The 24,974-nt window shown below is 42.0% G+C and overlaps 1 protein-coding gene and 1 long non-coding RNA gene across 8 annotated transcripts in view; both read left to right on the top strand.

Moving 5' to 3' along the window:
* LOC149978871 (uncharacterized) overlaps positions 1-24,974 on the top strand; it is a 277,954-nt gene that overhangs the window by 5,547 nt on the left and 247,433 nt on the right. The window lies entirely within an intron of this gene.
* Positions 15,435-24,974, top strand: part of LOC110486061 (egl nine homolog 1) — a 41,175-nt gene continuing 31,635 nt past the window's right edge. For 3 of the 7 annotated variants that reach the window (XM_021557379.3, XM_090196108.1, XM_036940708.2), the window contains exon 1: positions 15,435-16,562. In XM_021557379.3, the coding sequence (XP_021413054.3) occupies positions 15,771-16,562 (792 nt within the window). In that variant the 5' untranslated portion in view covers positions 15,435-15,770. Of the gene's footprint in view, positions 16,580-23,413; positions 23,700-24,974 lie in introns of those variants that run through there. The other 4 variants (XM_090196111.1, XM_090196112.1, XM_090196110.1 and 1 more) reach the window with 4 other exon arrangements.

Raw genomic sequence — 24,974 nt, 5'->3', positions numbered from 1 at the left:
TACTGTGGTTCCGGGCAACTGCTGTCCCTTGACTCTCAGCTCTCACATATATTTGACTTCGCAACGGGGGTGATTTCTATTTACACATTTCACGTGCGCCAAAGTGACGCAACTAGGCCACACTGGCAGATGGGAGAGGCTGGTTTGTGTAAATCATGAAAGAGGACAAGACCCCCCCCCACACACACACACTCCCTTAACAACTACTAGTGGCCCAGTGAAGCGCAGATTGTTGACCAGACAGATGCCTTGTTGACCTGTTGTAAAAGGCATTCATCCACCAGGCGTGAGTGTAACTACTCAAAATTGGAGCACTGATGAGGCCAAGTTTGGGTTGTGTTCATTAGGACATGCAACAGAAAATGTTTTAAAAGGTTTTACAATGAAAAACTAAAACAAGTAGTTCTTATTGGACAAGTACAGATAGTACCTCCCCATTTCACTCCATTTAGGTGCGTTTCCCTCCGTTTCATGCCTACTGAACAGAACTATGGTCTAGTGGTAGTGCTGAGGCAAACCTGCCCATCCAACTGGGACAAACATCCAACTGGGGCAAACATCCAACATATGTCTGAATGCCTGTGACTGTAACAACTGAATACTGGTCTGAGTTAGAGTAAGCATGGATGAAACTTGTGGAATTTCATTCATAGACAGATGAACCTCTACAACACTATAGAAATAGCGACTTCAGTCGATTGATGTTGTTCTTTTTCAAACAGTTTTGTAGTGGCATTTTATTTTCATATACTGTATCTGTAGAATGTAAGACTGAAGTTGCTGAGGACCAGTTGCCTGTATTACAGCGACCTCTACTGGAAGCATGTTTGTATGGTTTCGTGACAGCTCTTTTGAATTGATGGCATGACAGATATTTTTTGTCATGATGATAATAACATAATTGATTTGACATTTGAAGCCAAGATATGTTGTGCTGTGACACTGAATATTTATAGTAAATAGTGAAGGAAAAATAAATACTATGCAATATCCTTACATTTGTATATTTTCACCAGTAGATGTGTTTTTCTCTTATTTTCACTTCTTTTCTCTTATATTGTGCACTTTAGTTATGATGATTAGCACCCAACCACAGAATAATAGATGGTACAATATCATCTCAAAATGATCTCCATATAGTACATTTGTGGAACTGTGACACTGAGGGAAAAAACAAGGAAAAGATTGTAGACTATACATGAACTGTAAATCATCAAGCATATACAGAGGGGCAAAAAAGTATTTAGTCAGCCACCAATTGTGCAAGTTCTCCGACTTAAAAATGTTATGTAATTTTCAGCATCTTCAACTATGACAGACAAAATTAGGAAAAAAAATACAGAAAATCATATTGTAGGATTTTCAATTAATTTATTTGCAAATTATGGTGGAAAATAAGTATTTGGTCACCTACAAACAAGCAAGATTTCTGGCTCTCACAGACCTGTAACTTCTTCTTTAAGAGGCTCCTCTGTCCACCACTCGTTACCTGTATTAATGGCACCGGTTTGAACTTGTTATCAGTATAAAAGACACCTATCCACAACCTCAAACAGTCACACTCCAAACTCCACTATGGCCAAGACCAAAGAGCTGTCAAAGGACACCAGAAACAAAATTGTAGACCTGCACCAGGCTGGGAAGACTGAATCTGCAGTAGGTAAGCAGCTTGGTTTGAAGAAAAGTAGCTGAGCCACAAAATCAACACAGTTTAAATAGTATTTCATCAACTAGATGGGACTCTCAATGGCAACCTTGAATACAAATGATGTTATATGAGGTCTTGAGCTGCCCATCAGTAAAAAATAGTTACAGGCCCAATAGCCACAGGAAGGAGGGTTTGGCACTTGGATCTATTTTTACTACGGCAATTAACATCAAAGAATGTGATATCTCTCCATTCTTTGGCCACAGTCTGACACGTAGCTTCGGTAGAATGTTGGATGGCTCCTTTCAAACGCTGCTGCTATCCCTTGGATTGCCTCCATCTGTTGCAAGAGCATACCTCCACGATACAGATAGAAGGGAGATTGTGGAGTGAGAGAGGAAGGGAGAGCGAGCTATAAAGTGAGAGAGATAACCACGCACCATTCAAAAAATGTAGAACCAGGAACAAAATTATCCCTGGGTTCACTCCAGACCTGACTGCCCTTGACAAGCACAAAAACATCCGGTGGCGTACTGCATTAGCATCGAATAGCCCCCGTGATATTCAACTCTTCAAGGAAGTTAGGAACCAATATCCACAGGCAGTTAGGAGAGCAAAGGCAAGCTTTTTCATACAGAAATGTGCATCCTGTAGCACAAACTCAAAAAAGTTCTGGGACACTGTAAAGTCCATGGAAAATAAGAGCACCTCCTCCCAGCTGCCCACTGCACTGAGGCTAGGTAACAATGTCAGCACTGATAAATCAGTGATAATTGGGAATTTCAATAAGTATTTTTCTACGACTGGCCATGCTTTCTACCTGGCTCCCACTACCCCGGTCAACAGCCCTGCACCCCCCACAGCAACTTGCCCAAGCCTCCCCATTTCTTCACCCAAATCCAGATAGATGATGTTCTGAAAGAGCTGCAAAATCTGGACCCCTACACATCAGCCGGGCTAGACAATCTGGACCCTCTCTTTCTAAAATGATCCGCCGCAATTGTTGAAACCCCTATTACTAGCCTGTTCAACCTCTCTTTCGTATCGCCTGAGATCCCCAAAGATTAGAAAACTGCCACGGTCATCCCCCTATTCAAAGGGGGAGACACTCTAGACCGAAACTGTTACAGACCTATATTTATCCTACCCTGCCTTTCTAAAGTCTTCGAAATCCAAGTTAACAAACAGATCACCGACCATTTCGATTCCCACCGTACCTTCTCCGCTATGCAATCTGGTTTCCCGAAGCTGGTCATGGGTGCACCTCAGCCACGTCAAGGTCCAAAACGATATCATAAACGCCATCGATAAGACACAATACTGTGCAGCTGTATTTATCGACCTGGCCAAGGCTTTCGAATCTGTCAATCACCACATTCTTATTGCTAGACTCAACAGCCTTGGTTTCTCAAAATGACTGGTTTACCAACTACTTCTCAGACAGAGCTCAGTGTGTCAAATCGGAGGGCCTGTTGTCCGGACCTCTGACAGTTTCTATGGGGGTGCCACAGGGTTAAATTCTCGGGCCGACTCTTTTCTCTGTATACATCAATGATGTCGCTCTTGCTGCTGGTGATTCTCTGATCCACCTCTACGCAGACACTATTCTGTATACATCTGGCACTTCTTTGAACACTGTGTTAACTAACCTCCAGATGAACTTCAATGACATACAACTCTCCTTCCGTGGCCTCCAACTGCTCTTAAATGCAAGTAAAACTAAATGCATGCTCTTCAACCGATCACTGCACGCACCTGCCCGCCCGTCTAGTATCACTACTCTGGGTGGTTCTGACTTAGACTATGTGGACAACTAGGTGTGGACAACCTATGTGTCTGGTTAGACTGTAAACTCTCCTTCCAGACTCACATTAAGCATCTCCAATACAAAATGAAATCTAGAATCGGCTTCCAATTTCGCAACAAAGCAGCCTTCACTCACGCTGCCAAACATACCCTCGTAAAACTGACTATCCTACCGATCCTTGACTTCGGTGATGTCATTTACAAAATAGCCTCCAACACTACTCAGCAAACTGGATGCAGTCTATCACAGTGCCATCCGTTTTGTCACCAAAGCCCCATATACTTACCCACCACTGCAACCTGTATGCTCTCGTTGGCTGGCCCTCGCTTCATATTCGTCGCCAAACCCACTGGTTCCAGGTCATCTATAAGTCTTTGCTAGGTAAAGCCCCGCCTTATTTCAGCTCACTGGTCACCATAGTAGCACGCGCTCCAGCAGGTATGTTTCACTGGTCACCCCCAAAGTCAATTCCTCCTTTGGCCGCCTTTCCTTCCAGTTCTCTGCTGCCAATGACTGGAACGAATTGCAAAAATCACTGAAGCTGGAGACTCATTTCTCCCTCTCTAACTTTAAGCACCAGCTGTCAGAGCATCTCACAGATCACTGCACCTGTACATAACCCATCTGTAAATAGCCCATCCAACTACCTCATCCCCATACTGTTATTTATTTATTTTTTTGCTCCTTTGCACCCCAGTATCTCTACTTGCACATTCATCTTCTGCACATCTATCACTCTGGTTTTTAATTGCTAAATCGTAATTATTTCGCCACTATGGCCTATTTATTGCCTTATCTTACCTCATATACACTGTATATAGACTTTTCTATTGTGATATTGACTGTATGTTTGTTTATTCCATGTGTAACTCTGTGTTGTTGTTTATGTCACACTGCTTTACTTTATCTTGTCCAGGTCGCAATTGTAAATGAGAACTTGTTCTCAACTGGCCTACCTGGTTAAATAAAAGTGAAAATAAAAATAAATAAAAATGTCAGGTAAAGCCAACACCATCGTGTTACGTTACATTTGAGCTGTTTATTTAAGTACAGTTAACAAGAACACTTGTTATGCTTACTCAAACATTGACAGTGCAGTATACTCAAAATATATATATATATTCTCAAATGGTTCAGTGCCATTGGTTTCCTACAACCATTTGAGTAAATGTAACTAATCAGGTTTTACAGTGATAGTTGCCCTATGTATGGGTGCATGTGAAAATATGTTATAAATAGGTTTGGGAAAACCTGCTTATTACCTCATAACAATGGGGTAGAGTATAGCTGCCCTATGGCCTGAAACATTGCTGACTTTTGTCTACCTTGTGACAACCGTATGTCTACCTTATGACAGGGTAGTTATGTCAGCGTATGACAAGTTGTTATGTTTACCTTGTGACAAGGCAGGCACACAAACCCTTCCTCGCCAGTCTGCCAAACTTGTGTGTTTTGTTTCTCTCTGTATTTGTTTGTTTGTTGTTTGTTTTTACTATCTCTAAACCCCACCACCAGGAGTGCCAGCGCAGAGCAGTGTAGGGTGATAAATGTTGTTTTTTTTACATTTTAATTGACCCTTTATTTAACCAGGTAGACTAGTTGAGAACAAGTTCTCATTTACAACTGCAACCTGGCCAAGATAAAGCATAGCAGTGTGAACAGACAACAACACAGAGTTACACATGGAGTAAACAATAACACAGTAGAAAAAAAAGAAAAAAAGAGTATATACATTGTGTGCAAAAGGCATGAGGAGGTAGGCAAATATTTACAATTTAGCAGATTAACACTGGAGTGATAAATGGTCAGATGGTCATGTGCAGGTTGAGATACTGGTGTGCAAAAGAGCAGAAAAGTAAATACATAAAAACAGTATGGGGATGAGGTAGGTAAATTGGGTGCACGATGTTTAAAGTTGGTGAGGGAGATAAAAGTCTCCAACTTCAGTGATTTTTGCAATTCGTTCCAGTCACAGGCAGCAGAGAACTGGAAGGAAAGGTGGCCAAATGAGGTGTTGGCTTTAGGGATGATCAGTGAGATACACCTGCTGGAGCGCGTGCTACGGGTGGGTGTTGCCATCGTGACCAGTGAACTGAGATAAGGCGGAGCTTTACCTAGCATGAACTTGTAGATGACCTGGAGCCAGTGGGTCTGGCGACGAATATGTAGCGAGGGCCAGCCGACTAGAGCATACAGGTCGCAGTGGTGGGTGGTATAAGGTGCTTTAGTAACAAAACGGATGACACTGTGATAAACTGCATCCAGTTTGCTGAGTAGAGTATTGGAAGCTATTTTGTAGATGACATCGCCGAAGTCGAGGATCGGTAGGATAGTCAGTTTTACTAGGGTAAGTTAGGCGGCGTGAGTGAAGGAGGCTTTGTTGCAAAATAGAAAGCCGACTCTAGATTTGATTTTAGATTGGAGATGTTTGATATGAGTCTGGAAGGAGAGTTTACAGACACCTAGGTACTTATAGATGTCCACATATTCTAGGTCGGAACCATCCAGGGTGGTGATGCTAGTCGGGCGTGCGTGTGCAGGCAGTGAATGGTTGAAAAGCATACATTTGGTTTTACTAGCGTTTAAGAGCAGTTGGAGGCATTGAAGCTCGTTTGGAGGTTAGATAGCACAGTGTCCAAGGAAGGGCCAGAAGTATACAGAATGGTGTCGTCAGCAGGAGCAACATCATTGATATATACAGAGAAAAGAATAGGCCCGAGAATTGAACCCTGTGGCACCCCCATAGAGACTGCCAGAGGACTGGACAACATGCCCTCCGATTTGACACACTGAACTCTGTCTGCAAAGTAGTTGGAGAACCAGTCAAGGCAGTCATTAGAAAAACCTGTTGGCCGGGGTTGGAGTAGCCAGGAGGAAGGCATGGCCAGCCGTTGAGACATGCTTGTTGAAGTTTTAGATTATCATGGATTTATCGGTGGTGACCGTGTTACCTAGACTCAGTGCAGTCGGCAGCTGGGAGGAGGTGCTCTTGTTCTCCATAGACTTTACAGTGTCCCAGAACTTTTGGGAGTTAGAGCTACAGGATGCAAATTTCTGCTTGAAAAAGCTGACTTCCCTGAACAGTGGCATATCGTGGGGACTATTCGATGCTATTGCAGTCCGCCAGAGGATGTTTTTGTACTGATCGAGGGCAGTCAGGTCTGGAGTGAACCAAGGGCTATATCTGTCTTAGTTCTGCATTTTTTTTAAACTGAGCATGCTTGTCTAAGATGGTGAGGAAGTTACTTTTAAAGAATGACCAGGCATCCTCAACTGACGGGATGAGGTCAATATCCTTCCAGGACACCCGGGCCAGGTCGATTAGAAAGGCCTGCTCGCAGAAGTGTTTTAGGGAGCATTAGACAATGATGAGGGGTGGTTGTTTGACTGCGGACCCGTAGCGGATACAGGCAATGAGGCAGTGATCGCTGAGATCCTGATTGAAGACAGCAGAGGTGTATTTGGAGGGCTAGTTGGTCAGGATAACGTCTATGAGGGTGCCCTTGTTTACAGATTTAGGGTTGTACCTGGTGGGTTCCTTGATGATTTGTGTGAGATTGAGAGCATCTAGCTTAGATTGTTGGACTGCCGGGGTGTTAAGCATATCCCATTTTAGGTCACCTAACAGAACAAACTCTGAAACTAGATGGGGGGCGATCAATTCCCAAATGGTGTCCAGGGCACAGCTGGGAGCTGAGGGGGGTCGGTAGCAGGCGGCAACAGTGAGAGACTTATTTTTGGAGAGATTAATTTTTAAAATTAGAAGTTCGAACTGTTTGAGTATGGACCTGGAAAGTATGACATTACTTTGCAGGCTATCTCTGCAGTAGACTGAAACTCCTCCCCCTTTGGCAGTTCTATCTTGATGGAAAATGTTATAGTTGGGTATGGAAATCTCAGAATTTTTGGTGGCCTTCCTAAGCCAGGATTCAGACACGGCAAGGACATGAGGGTTGGCAGAGTGTGCTAAAGCAGTGAGTAAAACAAACTTAGGGAGGAGGCTTCTGATGTTGACATGCATGAAACCAAGGCTTTTTCGATCACAGAAGTCAACAAATGACTGGGGACATGCAGGGCCTGGGTTTACCTCCACATCACCTGCGGAACAGAGGAGGAGTGGGATGAAGATGCGGCTAAAAGCTATCAAAACTGGTCGCCTAGAGCGTTGGGGACAAAGAATAAAAGGAGCAGATTTCTGGGTGTGGTAGAATATATTCAGGGCATAATGCGCAGACAGGGGTATGGTGGGGTGCGGGTACAGCGGAGGTAAGCCCAGGGACTGGGTGATGATAAGAGTGGTTGTATCTCTGGACATGCTGGTTGAAATGGGTGAGGTTACCGCATGTGTGGGAGGTGGGACAAAGGAGGTATCAGAGGAATGAAGAGTTGAACTAGGGGCTCCATTGTAAACTAAAACAATGATAACTAACCTGAACAACAGTATACAAGGCATATTGACATTTGAGAGAGACATACAGCAAGGCATAAAGTAATCGCAGGTGTTGATTGGGAGAGCTAGCTAAAACAACAGGTGAGACAACAACAGCTAATCATCTAACACAACAACAACAGGTAAAATGGCGATGACTAGGCAGAGAGGGTCGGATTAACTACACACAGAGCCTGAGTTCGCGGCTGGGGCCGACAGATAAAAATAAATTAACAGAATGGAGTACCGTGATTAATGACAGTCCAGCAGGCATCAGCTATGTAGCCAAGTGATCATAGTGTCTAGGGGGCAGCAGTAGATGGAACAGGGAAGCCACCACTACGTTAGCACGCGGGCGACACATCGTTTAAAGTTAGTAGCCCGGGGCTAGTAGGAGCGTCTGCTCCGATGGAGGCCGGTTGAAGGCTCAGCGGATGGAGTATTCGTCGGCAGCCGTGTCGACAGAGAATCCAAGCCAGATGGCAAAATATGTATTGTAGAATTTAGTTTTCTAGCCTGGAGATGCGCATGGCTGACGACTAACACGGCTAACTGGTGCTAGCTTCGTGGCAGTGGTGTTAGCCACTATAGCCAATCGGTAGCAGTGATCCGGTGCCAAGGTCCAGAGTTTACAGCAAGGGTCCGGTGGAGTATTGGGCTCTAGCCGTGTATGAGTGGGGTTCGGGTGAACAGCTGAGTAGGCCGGGAGGTGGGCCTCAGGGATAGCTTCGGTACTGGGTGCCACGGTGAGTGCAAGCTGTGAGCTAGTGAGCACGGTGAGTGCTAACTGTGAGCTAGCTAGCTGCAAGCTAGCTGTGAAGATCAGAAGTAGTGGTCCAGGGATTACGGCAGGAATCCGGCGTTGTTGTGGAGAGACAGTCCGATACTGGTAGACTGGTGAGTATTATCCAGGCTAAAAACAGGGCTGGTATCAGTGCAGAAGGTAAAGCCGCTAGCAGTGGCTAACAATGACTAAATAGCTTGTAGCTAATTAGCTGGTTAGTTTCTGGAGGTTCTTGAATGTGTTCTAAAATGGAAAATAATAGCTATTCCGTATCACATTGGGTGAGGCAGGTTACCGGAAGGTAGAATCGAATTAAAAATCGAAAAGAGATTGAAAATAAATTGAAATATATATACAAAAAATACGAAAAATACAAAAGTACACGAGAGGACAAACAAACACGTCTTCACTGCTACGCCGTCTTGGTGTCCCTTGTGTCAGAGAGGTGCCTGGCAGTGCCCACGGTTGGATGATTTGTGGAGTTTCCAACATTCCTTCCCTTGGCACTTGGGCAGTAATGTGCCATTAAGCAATCAAGGTGACTATTAGGTGACTCGTGGAGTATTGGATCAGTGGATTGGCAAGAGACGAGGCTTAAACTTTTCCCACCTTTTCGTAACATGGGTTGAGTCATTATTTCGCAAAAGGTGGGACAGTAATTCCCAAACCCATGAGAAAATCCATTGTGCAATGCTTAAAAAAAGGATTGTTATCACTTCGATTAGGGCCATTATAAAACGTTTAATACGTTAAAGTAAACTATATATACAATGTAACTCAAAGGTTACTTACATGAAACACAAAATTCCTTTTCAATTCAACATTCAGCAATGTTTCAGGCCACACTTTCCCCCTACGCTGATGATCTGAAATAATACAGGGACAGTCTGGTTTATTTAAGGTGACGAGGAGAAAAGGAAGAGAAGGAGAAGGAGATAAAGAGAAAAAAAGACAGCACACCTGACTTTCTCCACAATAAACAGTTGGGATCCATTCCAAATGGCACCCTATTTCCCAGAGGTGGGACCAAGTCATTGTTTTACAAGTCACATTTAACTTGTAAAAGTCACAAGTCCTAAACTTTGAGTTTCGAGTCCTAAACCAGTCATAATGTGCTCTTCACCAAATGTTATACCATTTCATATTTTTAACAAGTGCAAGATACACCCCCCCCCCCCCCCCCAAATAGGGATCGACTATCGAGGATCACTATGGTACGCAATCGGGCGATGCAGGCTTGTACACAATCTCCCAACCTTAACACACACACACTCTCTGTGTGGTTGCATTAGGCTAACTAATGTCAATGGTTTTAGGAACAGCAGTAACATCAGGCAGGATTTAGGCTACCAACTGGGTGCAATGTTCACGTTCCCCGTACTGACTGACTGTGTGGAGGGTCATTGATTTAACATTATGTTAGCCTACACTAGTAAAGTAATTAAATATATAGCTGTCGGCTATATTAGCCACACCGTTCTTTGTGCAGCTTCAAATGTCGAACAAAGTTGGAAATTGTTGCATCTCCGTCTGTAATTTTCTTCCTGCATATTTTGTAAGTTGCAATCCTTTTTTTGTTGATACAGCGTAGTCTTTATATCCGAAAATACATTTTGGGTATCATCTTTCCAAGGGCTCCATCTGAATTCACCTGCCGACGTTACTCTGCATTGCCACGCACAACTTTCTCTCAGCTGGCACAATTTGATTGGCTGCTGTCTGATTCCAACTGTGATCCGTTAAATGAAGAGTTGGAACACTGCACACTTTTTTAAATAGCATAATTTATTATATTTGGGATTGGGTAGAGTATCAAGTCAGTTCGAGTTAAAAGGCTCAAGTCCAAGTCAAGTCACGAGCCATTGGTGTTAAAGTCAAAGTAGAGTTGCAAGTCATCATATTTGTGACTCGAGTCCAAGTCATGTGACTCGAGTCCACACCTCTGCTATTTCCTGTGTAGTGCATAGGGCTCTGGACCATAGGGCTCTGGTCAAAGGTGCACTAGATAGGAAGAATATAGGGTAAGACTTCAGATGCAACCTTGAAAATGAGCTCGCGTGGAAGGCATCCAAGAATATCAAAATGTCTGCCCACATCGACAAAACCAGGTCCCTTGTTTTCCATGGGAGCGGTGAACCGCGTAAGTGACATAAAAATGAGGGCAAAACACAGACGGTTGAATAGTATACCTCCATATTTTGCAACACCTTCTAAAGGGGGTTGGTATATTGTGACACCCTCTAAAGGAGGTGGTAATATCGCAGCCATGTAGATAGGGGCAGGAATTTATATTTGGTATGCATCTGTTAAGAAACCCAATGCGCTTATCACTTTGGGTCAACTGGGCCTTTCTTAGTGAGACAATACATATCACAGACTGAGCGATGTGGGAGTTTATGTGGGTCGTGAATGCACAGTTGCTTGAGTCCTCTCTCCACGTTCTCTTTAAATGCTTAAAGCCTTCTTCTGTGAAGGTCTGGCTTTTTCAAAGCCCCCATGTGAGAATAATGGATCAATTGCAACGAGTTAAGGTTAGCTTAGACTATTTATCCATAAATTGCTGTGTTCATTCTATCCAATCATTGATTATGATTTTGACTCTGCTTCCATAACGAACTGGTGTTTCATCCATAATGGTTCATCCATAACACTGCAAAAGGTCACTTTACACACAGCTGTTTTGCATACACGTGCATCAGAGAGGCACACTCAGCTGCAAGCCAAGACTGGCAATGCCAATACTGTGATGCTTCCACCACCACTGGTGGGTTCAGGTCTACCCGCAGGTGCCAACGTCAGCACCACGTACCATCATGGCAGGGCCTAACAAAGCCTTCCTTGTTGGGGCGTGCAAAGTTACTGCCGCCATCAGATGGAGCAGAAAAGAGAAGGTGAGTTATTGCCAAACATCCCTGTGCCCCAGTGCCAATGTTGTTGAGTCATTTTATATGTGGCAGCAAAGTGGGCCTAATAAGCAACTGAGGAGATGACAGTCAGGCTGGCCATGAAGTGAATATAATAGGCCTACCTACTATCCAAACATACAGTACCGGTCAAAGGTTTGGACACACCTACTCATTCAAGGGTTTTTCTTTATTTGTACTATTTTCTGCATTGTGGAGTAAGAGTGAAAACATCAAAACTATTAAATAACACATATGGAATCATGTAGTACACAAAAAAGTGGACACCCATTGTCTTGATGACAGCTTTGCACACTCTTGGTCTTCTCTCAACCAGCTTCACCTGGAATGCTTTTCCAACTCTCTTGAAGGAGTTCCCCCACATGTGTGGAGCACTTGTTGGCCACTTTTCCTTCACTCTGCGGTCCAACTCATCCCAAACCATCTCAATTGGGTTTAGTTTTGGTGATAGTGGAGGCCAGGTCATCTGATGCAGCACTCCATCACTCTCCTTCTTGGTAAAATAGCCCTCACACAGCCTGGAGGTGCATTTTAGGTCATTATCCAAATGATAGTCCCACTAAGCGCAAACCAGATGGGATGGTGTATCGCTGCAGAATGCTGTGGTAGCCATGCTGGTTAAGTGTGCCTTGAATTCTAAATAAATCACTGACAGTGTCACCAGCAAAGCACCCCCACACCATCACACCTCCTCCTCCATGCTTCACGGTGGGAACCACAAATCATTCGTTCACCTACTCTGTGTCTCACAAAGACACGGCGGTTGGAACCAAAAATCTCAAATTTGGACTCGTCAGACCAAAGGACAGATTTCCATCAATCTAATGTCCATTGCTCGTATTACTTGGCCAAATCAGGTCTCTTCTTATTATTGGTGTCCTTTAGTAGTGGCTTCTTTGCAGTAATTCGACGATGAAGGCCTGATTCACACAGTCTCCTCTGAACAGTTGATGTTGAGATGTGTCTGTTACTTGAATTCTGTGAGGCATTTATTTGGGCTGCAATCTGAGGTGCAGTTATTCTAATGAACTTAACCTGTGCAGCAGAGGTAACTCTGGGTCTTCCTTTCCTGAGGTGGTCCTCTTGAGAGCCAGTTTCATCATAGCGCTTGGTGTTTTTTTCGACTGCACTTGAAGAAACTTTCAAAGTTCTTGACATTTTCCAGATTGACTGACCTTCATGTCTTAAAGTAGTGATGGACTGTCATTTCTCTTTGCTTATTTGAGCTGTTTTTCCCATAATATGGACTTGGTCTTTTACCAAATAAGGCTATCTTCTGTATACCACCCCTACCTTGTCACAACACAACTGATTGGCTCAAACACATTAAGAAGGAAATAAATCCCACAAATTAACTTTTAACAAGGCGCACCTTGAAATGCATTACAGGTGACTGACTACCTCATGAAGCTGGTTGAGAGAATGCCAAGAGTGTGCAAAGCAGTCATCAATGCAAAGGATGGCTTCTTTGAAGAATCTCAAATATAAAATATATTTTCATTTGTTTAACATGATTCCATGTGTGTTTTTTCATAGTTTTGATGTCTTCACTATTATTCTACAAAGTAGAAAATAGTTTTTTTTAAAAACTTGAATGAGTAGGTGTGTCCAAACCTTTGACTGGTACTGTACAAAGGGGTATTTCAGAATTCAGAGAGTGTATTATATGGATGTTATATCTACTTACGAGTTCTTATGACAGTTCACAGCCAGTGTTATAACACACTACAAGGGTAGGCCTATCATAAGGCATTATAAATGCATGTGCCTCATAGAAAGTTACCAAAAGTTGTTGTGAAAATAGCCTCCCTTCTTAGCGTATCTAAGATAGTATTAGCAGAAAAAGTTCCAGCAAGCCAACTGTTACTCAGACAGACCTTATCAAAGCACTTTTCATATCAGGGATAATTACGCCCCAGATGTAGCCACTGAGAGATGTTAATGGTTACTGTGCAAACAACAACCACTCTAAAGACTAGCCGTCTGTGAGAACATCTTAACCTTAAGGTTTTACATTGTATAATTCAAGTTACAACTCTACAGTGTTCAAAAGTAGTCAACTGTATTAGTGTTCATTTTCAACTCTTTGCGGTTACTGAAACTCCCCGAAAGCGAACACTTATAGGATTAAATATAACACAAAAAAGTGTCTATATTGTTCCACACTCCACAGAGGTAGCTAACACTGTGTGGTGTAGGACAATATAGACACTTCTGATTTAACACTTGCTGTTTTGCTGTGAGATAACCACCACAATGTTGGGCTGTCGATCAATTTTGGAATGTTGATTAAAAACTATATTTGTTTTTAAGAAATCTTGAATTGTTGGGAAAGGGCCAGTGGTCAAGTCAGCATGGATGAAAAAGCAATTCATCTAGGACTCTACTCTAAAATTAACTTCAAGCTTTAAGATAACTACAGAAAAAAGCAGTTAGAAAAAGCCCCTAATGTTCCCTTCAAAAACTTGGCAGACAAAATGTCTGCCTCAGTCCAATTCTCTACCTCTCCCTAAGATAGCAATGAGAAATAATAATCTTTGGGTAATTTTATGTCTTATCCAAGGGCGGCATGTCATAATCAGTGCCTTGACACACTTCATGTAATGGCTGAGTTGGCCCTAGTGCCTAGAAAAAACTTGGTAACACTTTCTAGTGTTATAACACAATTTGAAAGTTTGCCACTTTCTAGTGGCATAACACAATTTGAAAGTTTTGGTGCCTCATAGAAAGTGTCACCAAACGTTTCTACTTGGTGATTTGTGTTGTTGTTTTTTAAAATTACATTTGTGTCCCTCTGTTTATACAGCAAAAATGGGTATTATCACAATCAAAATCTTTTTGTTGTTGTTGATATTTGAACCATATTTTCTTTAAAGTGCATGCTCAACTTTTTAAATGCACCAAACACCCTTTTATTCCAAAGTTGAGCAGTATAATTTTGATGATACACTTCCAACTCATGGTTTATTATAACCCTGCTAGGAGACAGTAAGGTTGCAGGTTGGTCTATTCCTTGTTTTTACAATGAAACACATTCATGCCTTCTTCTTCGGGAGAGGTAAAGGTCGAGTGCTATATGAGGTCCTCCTCGCTAAAAAGACTGAAGCCGACTGTGTGCGTGCAGCCAGACTCAGTTCCTACAGTTCCTGTAAGAGTGCCAGTATTTACCAAGCAGGTGTTCAACTCGGTTTGATATTAATCCTCATTTATTTTATGCTGCTGGTGCAGAGGAATTTCTAGGTAAAGGAACATGACCTTTTGCCAGTATCTATTTTCAGTGAATGAGTCAAACATCAATGGGTGGTGAATTGTTGTCAACAGTTTTGCTGTTGCTGTTTCTTCTTATTACAGTCCAGGTATTTCTGGTTTATGATGTAGGAGACATATTTCTGGTTTATGAGTATTATGATATTATATTTATAATGTAGTATCATATATTTTTTAAATCAACTCTGAATATGCCGTTTTTTATGTTAGGCTAATAAGTTCACTCTTTATCCTAGTATAAAAAGTAAATTTGATGAAAGACATATTGCAAATTAACAAAGCTTCATTGCAGGTCGAAACACTTTCTATTTAATGATGAGAAGAATATTGGGAACATCAAATCATGAAATGTACCTAAGGACTTCATAACACATTCATAACTTAGAAACACATTCATAAGCATTAAACATAACATGCATATGTAAACAACCACTTTAACTTTAACTGAAAATATAAAATAATGAGTGGTTATAGTTAATAATGATTTGAATGACAAAAACAACAACTAATTTGAAAAAATACTGCACTCTTTGTTTCAACCTTATGAATGGGCCTTGGCCCTTAACGGTTGGCCATGCCCTCGTTATGCTGACGCCAGGGGTTGGGTTACTTTGGGCTACGTGTGGAGTGAGTTGGGGGGGTTGGGGGGTGTACCGTGCGTCGTCGCCATGCGACTCGACCAGAACGTCACACTGCAAACAAGAGTCAGACAATTTGTTATGTCGCGTTCAAACAGTATTTTATCTACTACGAAACCCAAAAGGAGAGCAAGTCACCGCGTGATTCAATGATTTACCTGGGAGCCCCCGCTCTCCGGTTTCGTTTGTATTGTTTCAGGAGCCTTCTAAACTTGCACGGTAGAAGCGCGTGAAAAGACCTCGGTTTAAAGTGGCATTCGCTCTTGTATAAGCATGGAGAGAGAGAGCGTAAAGGAAAGGGCCGCCGGGACCGATTTGGACATGGACCAGCAGTATTGTGAGCTTTGTGGAAAGATGGAAAACCTGCTTAAATGTGGACGGTGTCGGAACTCTTTCTACTGTAGTAAAGAACACCAGAAAGCGGACTGGAAGAAGCACAAGCAGTTTTGTAGAGAGGCCGAGAAACCACAGTGTCAGCCACAGCCCGAATCAACACAACAGCCCGCACGGACTGCGAAAGGAGGGCAAGACAAGCAGCTAAAAAAGAAAAGCACAGAACAACAGAGTAAAAAAGCTTCTCAGAGCACCACAAACACTGGGCTTTCAAATCCGCCTGCAGGTGGCGAAAGAATGAAAGATTTGATCACTTCAGCAACTCGCTCGGGTAGTGTGTCTGACAGCAAGCAGACTGGGGAAGGAATTAAACTCAGCTCTAAGACCAACGGACAAACGATGTCCCCCCCGCAAAAACTGGCTATGGACTATATTATTCCATGTATGAATAAGCATGGCATTTGTGTTGTTGACAATTTCCTTGGAGAAGAGACTGGACTGAGCATTTTGGAGGATGTGAGAGCCCTCCACAAGACTGGTAAATTTACTGATGGGCAGTTGGTTAGTCAAAGAAGCGACTCCACTAAAGATATACGAGGAGACAAAATAACCTGGACTGAAGGAAGAGAACCTGGTTGTGAGAAGGTAGCCTTTCTCATGAGTCGCATGGACGACATGGTCCGACACTGTAATGGTAAACTGGGAAACTACAGAATAAATGGAAGGACGAAAGTAAGTAAACACTGAAAGTGAGTAGCACATTATTATTATTAGATTTTAACTTATTGAAATAGTTATTTATCTTCTCCATGTAGGCATATTTAAAAGTTATGAAAGTCTTAAGCATTTATTTTTGCAGCAACATAATAATCATAATATTGAAAACAATAATACAATATTTTTAAATGTGTAATAATAATAATATGAATATGGTATCATATTAATTCTACTATAAGAATATATAATACATATAATATTATAATAACAGATAGGCCTATTCTTAAAATAATATGGAATAAGCATAGGCCTTAAACAGTGCATTCGGAAAGTATTCAGAGCACTTGACTTTTTCCACATTTTGTTACTTTACAGACGTTCTAAAATGGATTAAATGTTTTTTTCCCTCATCAATCTACAATCTGCAAATGTATAAAAAAAAATGGAAGTATAACATTTACATGAGTATTAAGACCATTTACTCAGTACTTTGTTGACGCACCTTTGGCAGCGATTACAGCCTCGAGTCTTCTTGGGTATGACGCAATAAGCTTGACACACCTGTAGTTGGGGAGTTTCTCCCATTCTTCGCTGCAGATCCTCTCAAGCTCTGTCAGGTTGGATGGGGAGCTTCGCTGCAAAGCTATTTTCAGGTCTCTCCAGACATGTTAGATCGGGTTCAAGTCCGGGTTCTGGCTGGGTCACTCAAGGACATTCAGAGACTTGGCTGTGTGCTTAGGGTTGTTGTCCTGTTGGAAGGTGAACCTTCACCCCAGTCCTAAGCGCTCTGGAACAGGTTTTCATCAAGGATCTCTCTGTACTTTGCTTTTGCTCTGTTCATCATTCCCTTGATCCTGCATTTTGGAAAACTCCAACAAGGCCTGATTGGTGGAGTGCTGCAGAGATGGTTGTCCTTCCGAAAGGTTCTCCCATCTCCACAGAAGAACTCAGGAGGTCTGTCAGAGTGACCATCGGGTTCTTGGTCTCCTCCCCGATCAAGGCCCTTCTCCCCCGATTGCTCAGTTTGGCTGGGCGGCCAGCTCTAGGAAGATTGTTGGTGGTTCCAAACTTCCATTTAAGAATGATGGAGGCCACTGTTCTTGGGGACCTTCAATGCTGCAGACATTTTTGCTCCGACATGAACTGGTCAACTGTGGGACCTTATATAGACAGGTGTGTGCCTTTCCAAATCATGTCCAATCAATTGAATTTAAAACAGGGGGACTACAAGTTGTTGAAACATCTCAAGGATGATCAATGTTAACAGGATGCACAGGATGAGTTCAATTTCAAGTCTCATAGCAAAGGGTCTGAATACGTATGTAATTAAAGTATTTCTGTTTTTTATTTGTAATAAATTAGCATACATTTCTTAAAATTTGTTTTCACTTTGTGATTATGCGGTATTGTGGTGTAGATTGAGGAAGAAAAACATTCATTTAATACATTTTAGAATAAGGCTGTAACGTAATAAAATGTGGAAAAAGGCAAGGGGTCTGAAAAATTTCTGAATGCAATGTATGAACGAAAATTTGGAAAGTAGCCCTGATATGGACAGGAACCCGTGTCCCTGAGTCTGTCAGTCCAACACCTCACACCTTACACCAAGAGTTCTGAATGTACTAAGGAGCCTACACACACTACCCCCATCCTGCAGAGATCTCACAAGCCCCCCCCCCCCCCCCCATTCTCCAGCTGGTCCCTGCGTCATTCAGTCAAATAACAGTCTTTTAATGGGGGGAAATAATAATTGAATAGTGCACATTGCATGCCAGTGGTGGAAAAAGTACTCAATTGTCATACTTGACTAAAAGAAAGGTACCTTAATAGAAAATGACAAAAGTAAAAGTGAAAGTCACCCAGTAAATTACAAAGTTTTAAATATACTTAAGTATCAAAAGTAAATGTAATTGCTAAAATATACTTAATTATCAAAAGTAAAAGTGTAAATTATTTAAAATTCCTTATATTGAGCAATCCAGACAGCACAATTGTCAAATGTTTTATTTATTTTATTTAGGGATAGCAAGGGGCACACTCCCAACACTCAGACATTCTTTACAAACAAAGCATCTGTGTTTCGTGAGTCCGCCAGATCAGAGGCAGTAGGGATGACCAGGGATGTTCTCTTGATAAGTGCATACATTGGACCATTTTCCTGTCAAAATGTAACTTTTGGGTGTCAGGGAAAATGTATGGAGTAAAAAGTACATGATTTTCTTTAGGAATGTACTGAAGTAAAGGTTGTCAAAAATATTTACTGACCAAAAAATATAAATGCAACATGCAACAATTTCAAAGATTTTACTGAGTTACAGTTCATATAAGGAAGTCGGTCAATTTAAATAAATTCATTAGGCCCTAATCTATGGATTTCACATGACTGGGCAGGGGTACAGCCATGGGTGGGCCTGGGAGGGCATAGGATTATTTTGGCAAAGGAGAAATGCTCACTAACATGGATGTGAACTAAATTTGTGCACAACATTTGAGAGACATACACTTTTTGCGCATATGGAACATCTCTGGAATGTTTTATTTCAGCTCATGAAACATGGGATCAACACTTTACATGTTGCGTTTACTTTACTATTTACACTGGAAAAAATATATAAAGTACTTTAAAGTATTTTTGACTTAAGTACTTTACACCACTGCTTGAAACAAAACAAAATCAGTGTTACTCACAACAAAATTACTTGGTGATTATTATATTGTTTAAATTCATTTAATATTACATACATTTATGAAGACTTAAACTATTACTACGATATGCTACTTTCCATAGGCTAGGATATTTGAGTCTTTTGACAAAAAAACAGAGAGAATTACTAAAGAGTCCAGATTCTCTTTCCCTCCATCACTACCTCCTTTTTCTTTGTAAAGACAATGGAGCTCTGTCGTCCTAACGTATGTTTTTCAGTTTATTCATGAGGAAAGTGGTGGCGGGATTTGATTTCATGCAATTATTGGCCATATGTGCTTGGGGGACTACAGCACTACCAATGTGCCACACTCCCACACAACAACCTCTCCCTCTTAACACTAGAACCGCTGGGCCTCAAGGAACCCCGTTCAAGCGAATGAGGAGTGATTCTGACTGCAACACTCTAACAGTGTAATTCATACATTTCATATATGATATGGCAAACATTGTAATTTGATTGTGTTTATGAAGGCCTTGGGTAACATTAGAATGCAATTGTTATTTTATTTCAAATAACACTACAGCATTTCCATTAGTTTATGTTACTGTATGTAAAAACAGAAAACACCCAAATTCAAGTGGTGAATCAATTTTTTTTGTGGAGTGCCATTGTTACAACAATGAAACAGAAAGCATATGTGTTCGAACTCGGTAACAGCTTCTGTTTATAATGGCAAAATAAAATGAATGCCCCAACCACCAAGACACACAGTCAGCAAGATGCGTGGTCAAATGATTAAAACATCAGTAGCCTAAACATCATTATAAGCGACAAGTAACCTTGATAAATTGTACAAATCATCAGAAAAGCAATAATGGCATTATAATGAATATAAGTGTCTATGACAGCAGTCAAAAATAGTTAATTATTGTCAGCTCATGCTCACATTGTGTGCGTCGTCACACAATTGCATAATTTGGATTTTATTTAGCTGTTATCGGTTGTCCAACAGTTGACAAAAATCGTCATACTTTTCACTTGCTTGACACACAGTGCATTCGAAAAGTATTCAGACCCCTTGACTTTTTCCACATTTGTTACGTTATAGCCTTATTGTAAAATGTATTAAATATATCTTTTTTTACCAATCTACACATAATACCCCATAAACAGGTTTTTAGAAATGTTTGCAAATGTATTAAAAATAAAAAACAGATACCTTATTTACGTAAGTATTCAGACCCTTTGCTGTGAGTTCCGAGACAGCATTGTGTCGAGGCGCAGATCTGGGGAAAGGTACCAAAAAATGTCTGCATCATTAAAGGTCCCCAAGAACACAGTGACCTCCATCATTCTTAAATGGAAGAAGTTTTGAATCCACCAAGATTCTTCCTAGAGCTGGCCGCCCAGCCAATCTGAGCAATCGGAGGAGAACGTCCTTGGTTAGGGAGGTGGCCAAGAACCCGATGTTCACTCTGACAGAGCTCAGAGTTCCTCTGTGGAGATGAACCTTCCAGAAGGACAACCATCTCTGCAGCACTCCACCAATCAGGCCTTTATGGCAGAGTGGCTAGACGGAAGCCGCTTCTCAGTAAAAGGAATTTGCCAAAAGGCACCTAAAGGACTCTCAGATTATGAGAAACAAGATTTTATGGTCAAGATTGAACTCTTGGGCCTGAATGCCAAGCGTCACGTCTGGAGGAAAACTGGCACCATTTCTACGGTGAAGCATGGTGGTGGCAGCATCATGCTGTGGGTATGTTTTTCAGCGGCAGGGACTGGGAGGCTTTTAGGATAGAGGGAAAGATGAACGGAGCAAAGTACAGAGAGATCCTTGATGCAAACCTGCTCCAGAGCGCTCAGAACCTCAGACTGAAGGTTCAACTTCCAACAGGACAATGACCGCCAAGACAATGCACGAGACAATGCACGAGTGGCTTCAGTACAAGTCTCTGAATGTCCTTGAGTGCCCCAGCCAGAACCTAAAAATAGCTGTGCAGCGACGCTCCCCATCCAACCTGACAGAGTTGCAGAGAAGAATGTGAGAAACTCCCCAAATACAGGTGTGCCAAGCTTGTAGCGTCATACCCAAGAAGACTTGAGGCTGTAATCGCTGCCAAAGGTGCTTCAACTAAGTACTGAGTAAAGGGTCTGAATACTTATGTAAATGTGATATTTCAGGTTTTTTATTTTTTACATTTGCAAAAGTGTATAAAAACACTGCCATTGACAGTGCAGTGAAGAAATTGTCCATGTTGACATTTCTCCCCTTGCCAACCCTGATATAGGGTACATACCATTTTGTAGATTATAATTAGGACAGATCAATACAATAGAATGGCCCGTCCTGTTCTTTATTCACAGTTGGTGATTACATAATTATACATTGTTCGCTTTCCCTCGCTCATCAACCCATTTACCCCCTTTTCCCCCATTATACTTTACTTCATTTATTTAACCTGTTGTTATATGTGTGAAATCAGTTTCGGTATAGTTCAGGTTTAGTTTCGAGTCAATTATTGGGGTGATGGGCATGGCAGGTAGCCTAGTGGTTAGAGCGTTGTGCCAGTAACCGAAAGGTGTGACAAGGTAAACATCTGTCGTTCTGCCCCTGAGCAAGGCTGTTCCCTGGGCGCCGAAGATGTGGATGTTGATTAAGGTAATCCTCTGCACCACTCTGATTCAGAGGAGTTGGGTTAAATGCGGAAGACACATTTCAGTTGAAGGCATTCAGTTGTACAACTGACTAGGTATTTCCCCCCCCCCCCCCTTTCAACTGTCGGGAGAAGCAGGGGAAACGGGGGATAACCATTCTAACACTTATTTAGGAAAAGTCAAGAACGTAGGGGGCAGTCAAAAGTGTTAAGCCTAAAACAGAAAGGATTCAGCGTTGGCTGGCCACTGACTACTCTTTACCCTTTGTCCGCCCTGAACAAGATTATACATGAATTTGGGAATGACGGCCAATCGCTCACGTCCAACTAACGGCGAGGGTGAGGCACACACCTGTGAGCAATGGTCGACCACAGACAGTGTTGGACTGATCGTTGGTTCCGATGCGTCCCCTACTTTATGATTGAGTTCCTGCCTGACTTTATTGCTTCATTACATGCCAGACCTTACTACGCTTGGATATGTATTTAACATATAAGCTAACCACATCATATGATATAGCCATCTGATGCCCGACTGCACAGTTAATGATGTGGCACACAACCATTGGTACACATCTAGTCGGGCAGGAACGTAACCTATACTTGTGTGTGAGATCAGTCTTCACCCCTCCACCAGACAGAACTGTTCTAGGGTTATAATACAGTACTGTGTTATTCCTCCATTCTATCCACACACACCAGTTGAACCACAAGGCTAGTATGCACTCATTAAGTCTAATCTCTTGGCAAACTTTGAAGTCTTAACCATTCTATATACAGAGTTGGTGTGTACTGTTAACCGGTTGACAGGTGATGCAATTTTTACCAAACAATGGAAAATTTGCAATTTGAATACCTTCGATTGAGTTGCATTGCTGCCCCTTGTGCCTCTCTCACCAGCTGTAAATGGTACTCTACTGCCAAACTCTACTTCATTCCACAATCTGTCCACCTCGGGAGGACTAATGCATCTGTTGTGGCCCTTATAGGTTCTCGCCAGGGGTTCATTGCAGTCCCCAGGCCCACAGCCAAACTGCTGTGTATCTTCTCTCTCTATTGTTCTGAACCCTCTGATATAAAAACTAGAGTCCATTTCTTTAAACAGGGACTTCCTGGCAGGCTGCACCCAATGCTACTGATAGGCTGTATTTGAGTCATCCATCGCCAGGACGACCTTCACATTTCCTGCATGCGAGAAACGCCCCTTTACCGTCAGCTTTGCGCCCATGCCTCAAAAAGGTTGTGTTTTGCCTTAAAGATACACTATGGAAGTTTAGTTTTGTCATTGTTTAAGTAACATTTTGGCTTGGATGTTGTCTGCATGTTTCATATGCATATTATACGTTAATAAATTCATTTCCTGTTTTATGAAATCACACATCCATTTAATAGTATTAGGGAAACAATGTATGCTTTTTCTCATGGTTGTGATGTGCCACTCTGTCCAATGAGGTCATTTCTGGACAATGGGTTATTTCTGTCCATTTAGGGTACTTCCTTTGGCTCAAGAGCACCTCCGGGCAGATGCTACATATTCCATTACTTTAAGTTGTTTGACCAATAGAGAAAAAAATACACTGATGTGTCAGTTACTGATGGGTTTTGTTTGGGTGTGTGTCTCTGAACCCTTCGAGCTGCTGTAGTTCTCTCCACACTGTTGGCTAGCAAGGTGACTTGTTTCGTCACAGCTGTGAAGAAGGACGACCCCTGATAGATCCGTGACTGTTTGGACTGTAGATTGGAGGGCTTCCCTTATCAGGCCCTACACACAGACAGACGCACGCATGAAGCTCAACTTTGTGGAAAACAGTGCAGCTCTGCTTGCTTGTCACGTAAGCCCCAGATTCAAGGTCTGTGAACTTTATATCCGAGTGTCTAACCAAACCAAAAACGTCTAAACTACTCTGAGAATGTTGCTTTTGGAACCCTAACATACTCTGTGTCTTGATGTGATGTATCTTCTATCTATAATGATTGGTTCAGTTGTTGACGTGGGGAATGCAAACACAACATTTCACTACAAGCAAAGCCTGGCTTTTGTGGTTACTAGAATTGGTATCTGGTGTCAAGATCTCAAAGTAATATGAAATTACAGCAATACTACACTGGAAATAACACTATGGTAGGATCTTAAAGGAAAACAATCCTCTACCTAGAGTACAGATGGGGCTTTCAAGAGAAATTTGATAGGAAGTAATCCGCCCTGCAAGCTTGTTTATTTTCTATAATAATTGGACGTTTGCCTCAGTCATTAGTTTGTGAGAAGCAGAGTAGTGTCCAGGCCTGAAGGTTTCATTTTAACATTTTCCGGGTGTTAGGCCTAAACAGTAGGAAAATAAACAGACTGACCATGATATTGTGCGGCGAGTATTCAGACTCCCCTGCCGTATCAGCTAACAAAAAAATAAATATATGACATTATTGTTTCCTTATTGCACAAATGCACTCTGTCAAGGTCTTAAAGGATAAGAAAATGTTCCCTTTCTGTGATTGCAAGGCTTTGACTTATTTGCCCCCAAATATTGCACATCTATGTGTTGTCTCTTGTCACTATTTTGAAATATACATTATCACCCAAAGTGTTTGGAGCCTAACACGCTAAAGTTTTAATTTAACGCTTTCCCGGATAATTATATGTACATGTTGAAAGTGTTTATTTGAACACTGTGGGTGTTAAAATTGCTTAGGAGATTTTCCTGTGTACTTTTCTGTTTGACAGTTCAAAGGACATGTCAACTGCAATTGATAGACTTTTTCCGTTGGGAACAAATGGAAGATACTAGGCGATATTTGGAAAATGCACAACACCAGATACACTTTTGTACACATTCAAGGAAATTGGCAACAGTTCAATGCAGCTGGTCCCTGTGTCATCTGTGGCCGTGCACTACAACAGGATGTTTCCAGAAGCGCCGAAGCAGTACTTCCTGCAGAAACTGATACAGGCAGCAGGGCCATGCTGGTTTCTCTGACCATTAGCACAATAGCATGTTAGCACCTACTAGACAATGAGAAAATGCTCAAGTTACTAGGCAAATAATTGTACACTATCCCTTTCCCCTTAACATGGCCCATTGCCTACATTTTGGATCCACCTGTGCTTCCTAAAGAATCTTACTTATGGG

Source organism: Oncorhynchus mykiss, chromosome 13 (assembly GCF_057628025.1).
Source record: "Oncorhynchus mykiss isolate SJ-2025 chromosome 13, ASM5762802v1, whole genome shotgun sequence".
Classification (NCBI taxonomy): Eukaryota; Metazoa; Chordata; class Actinopteri; order Salmoniformes; family Salmonidae; genus Oncorhynchus; species Oncorhynchus mykiss.
This window is presented reverse-complemented; position numbering and strand designations above follow the sequence as displayed.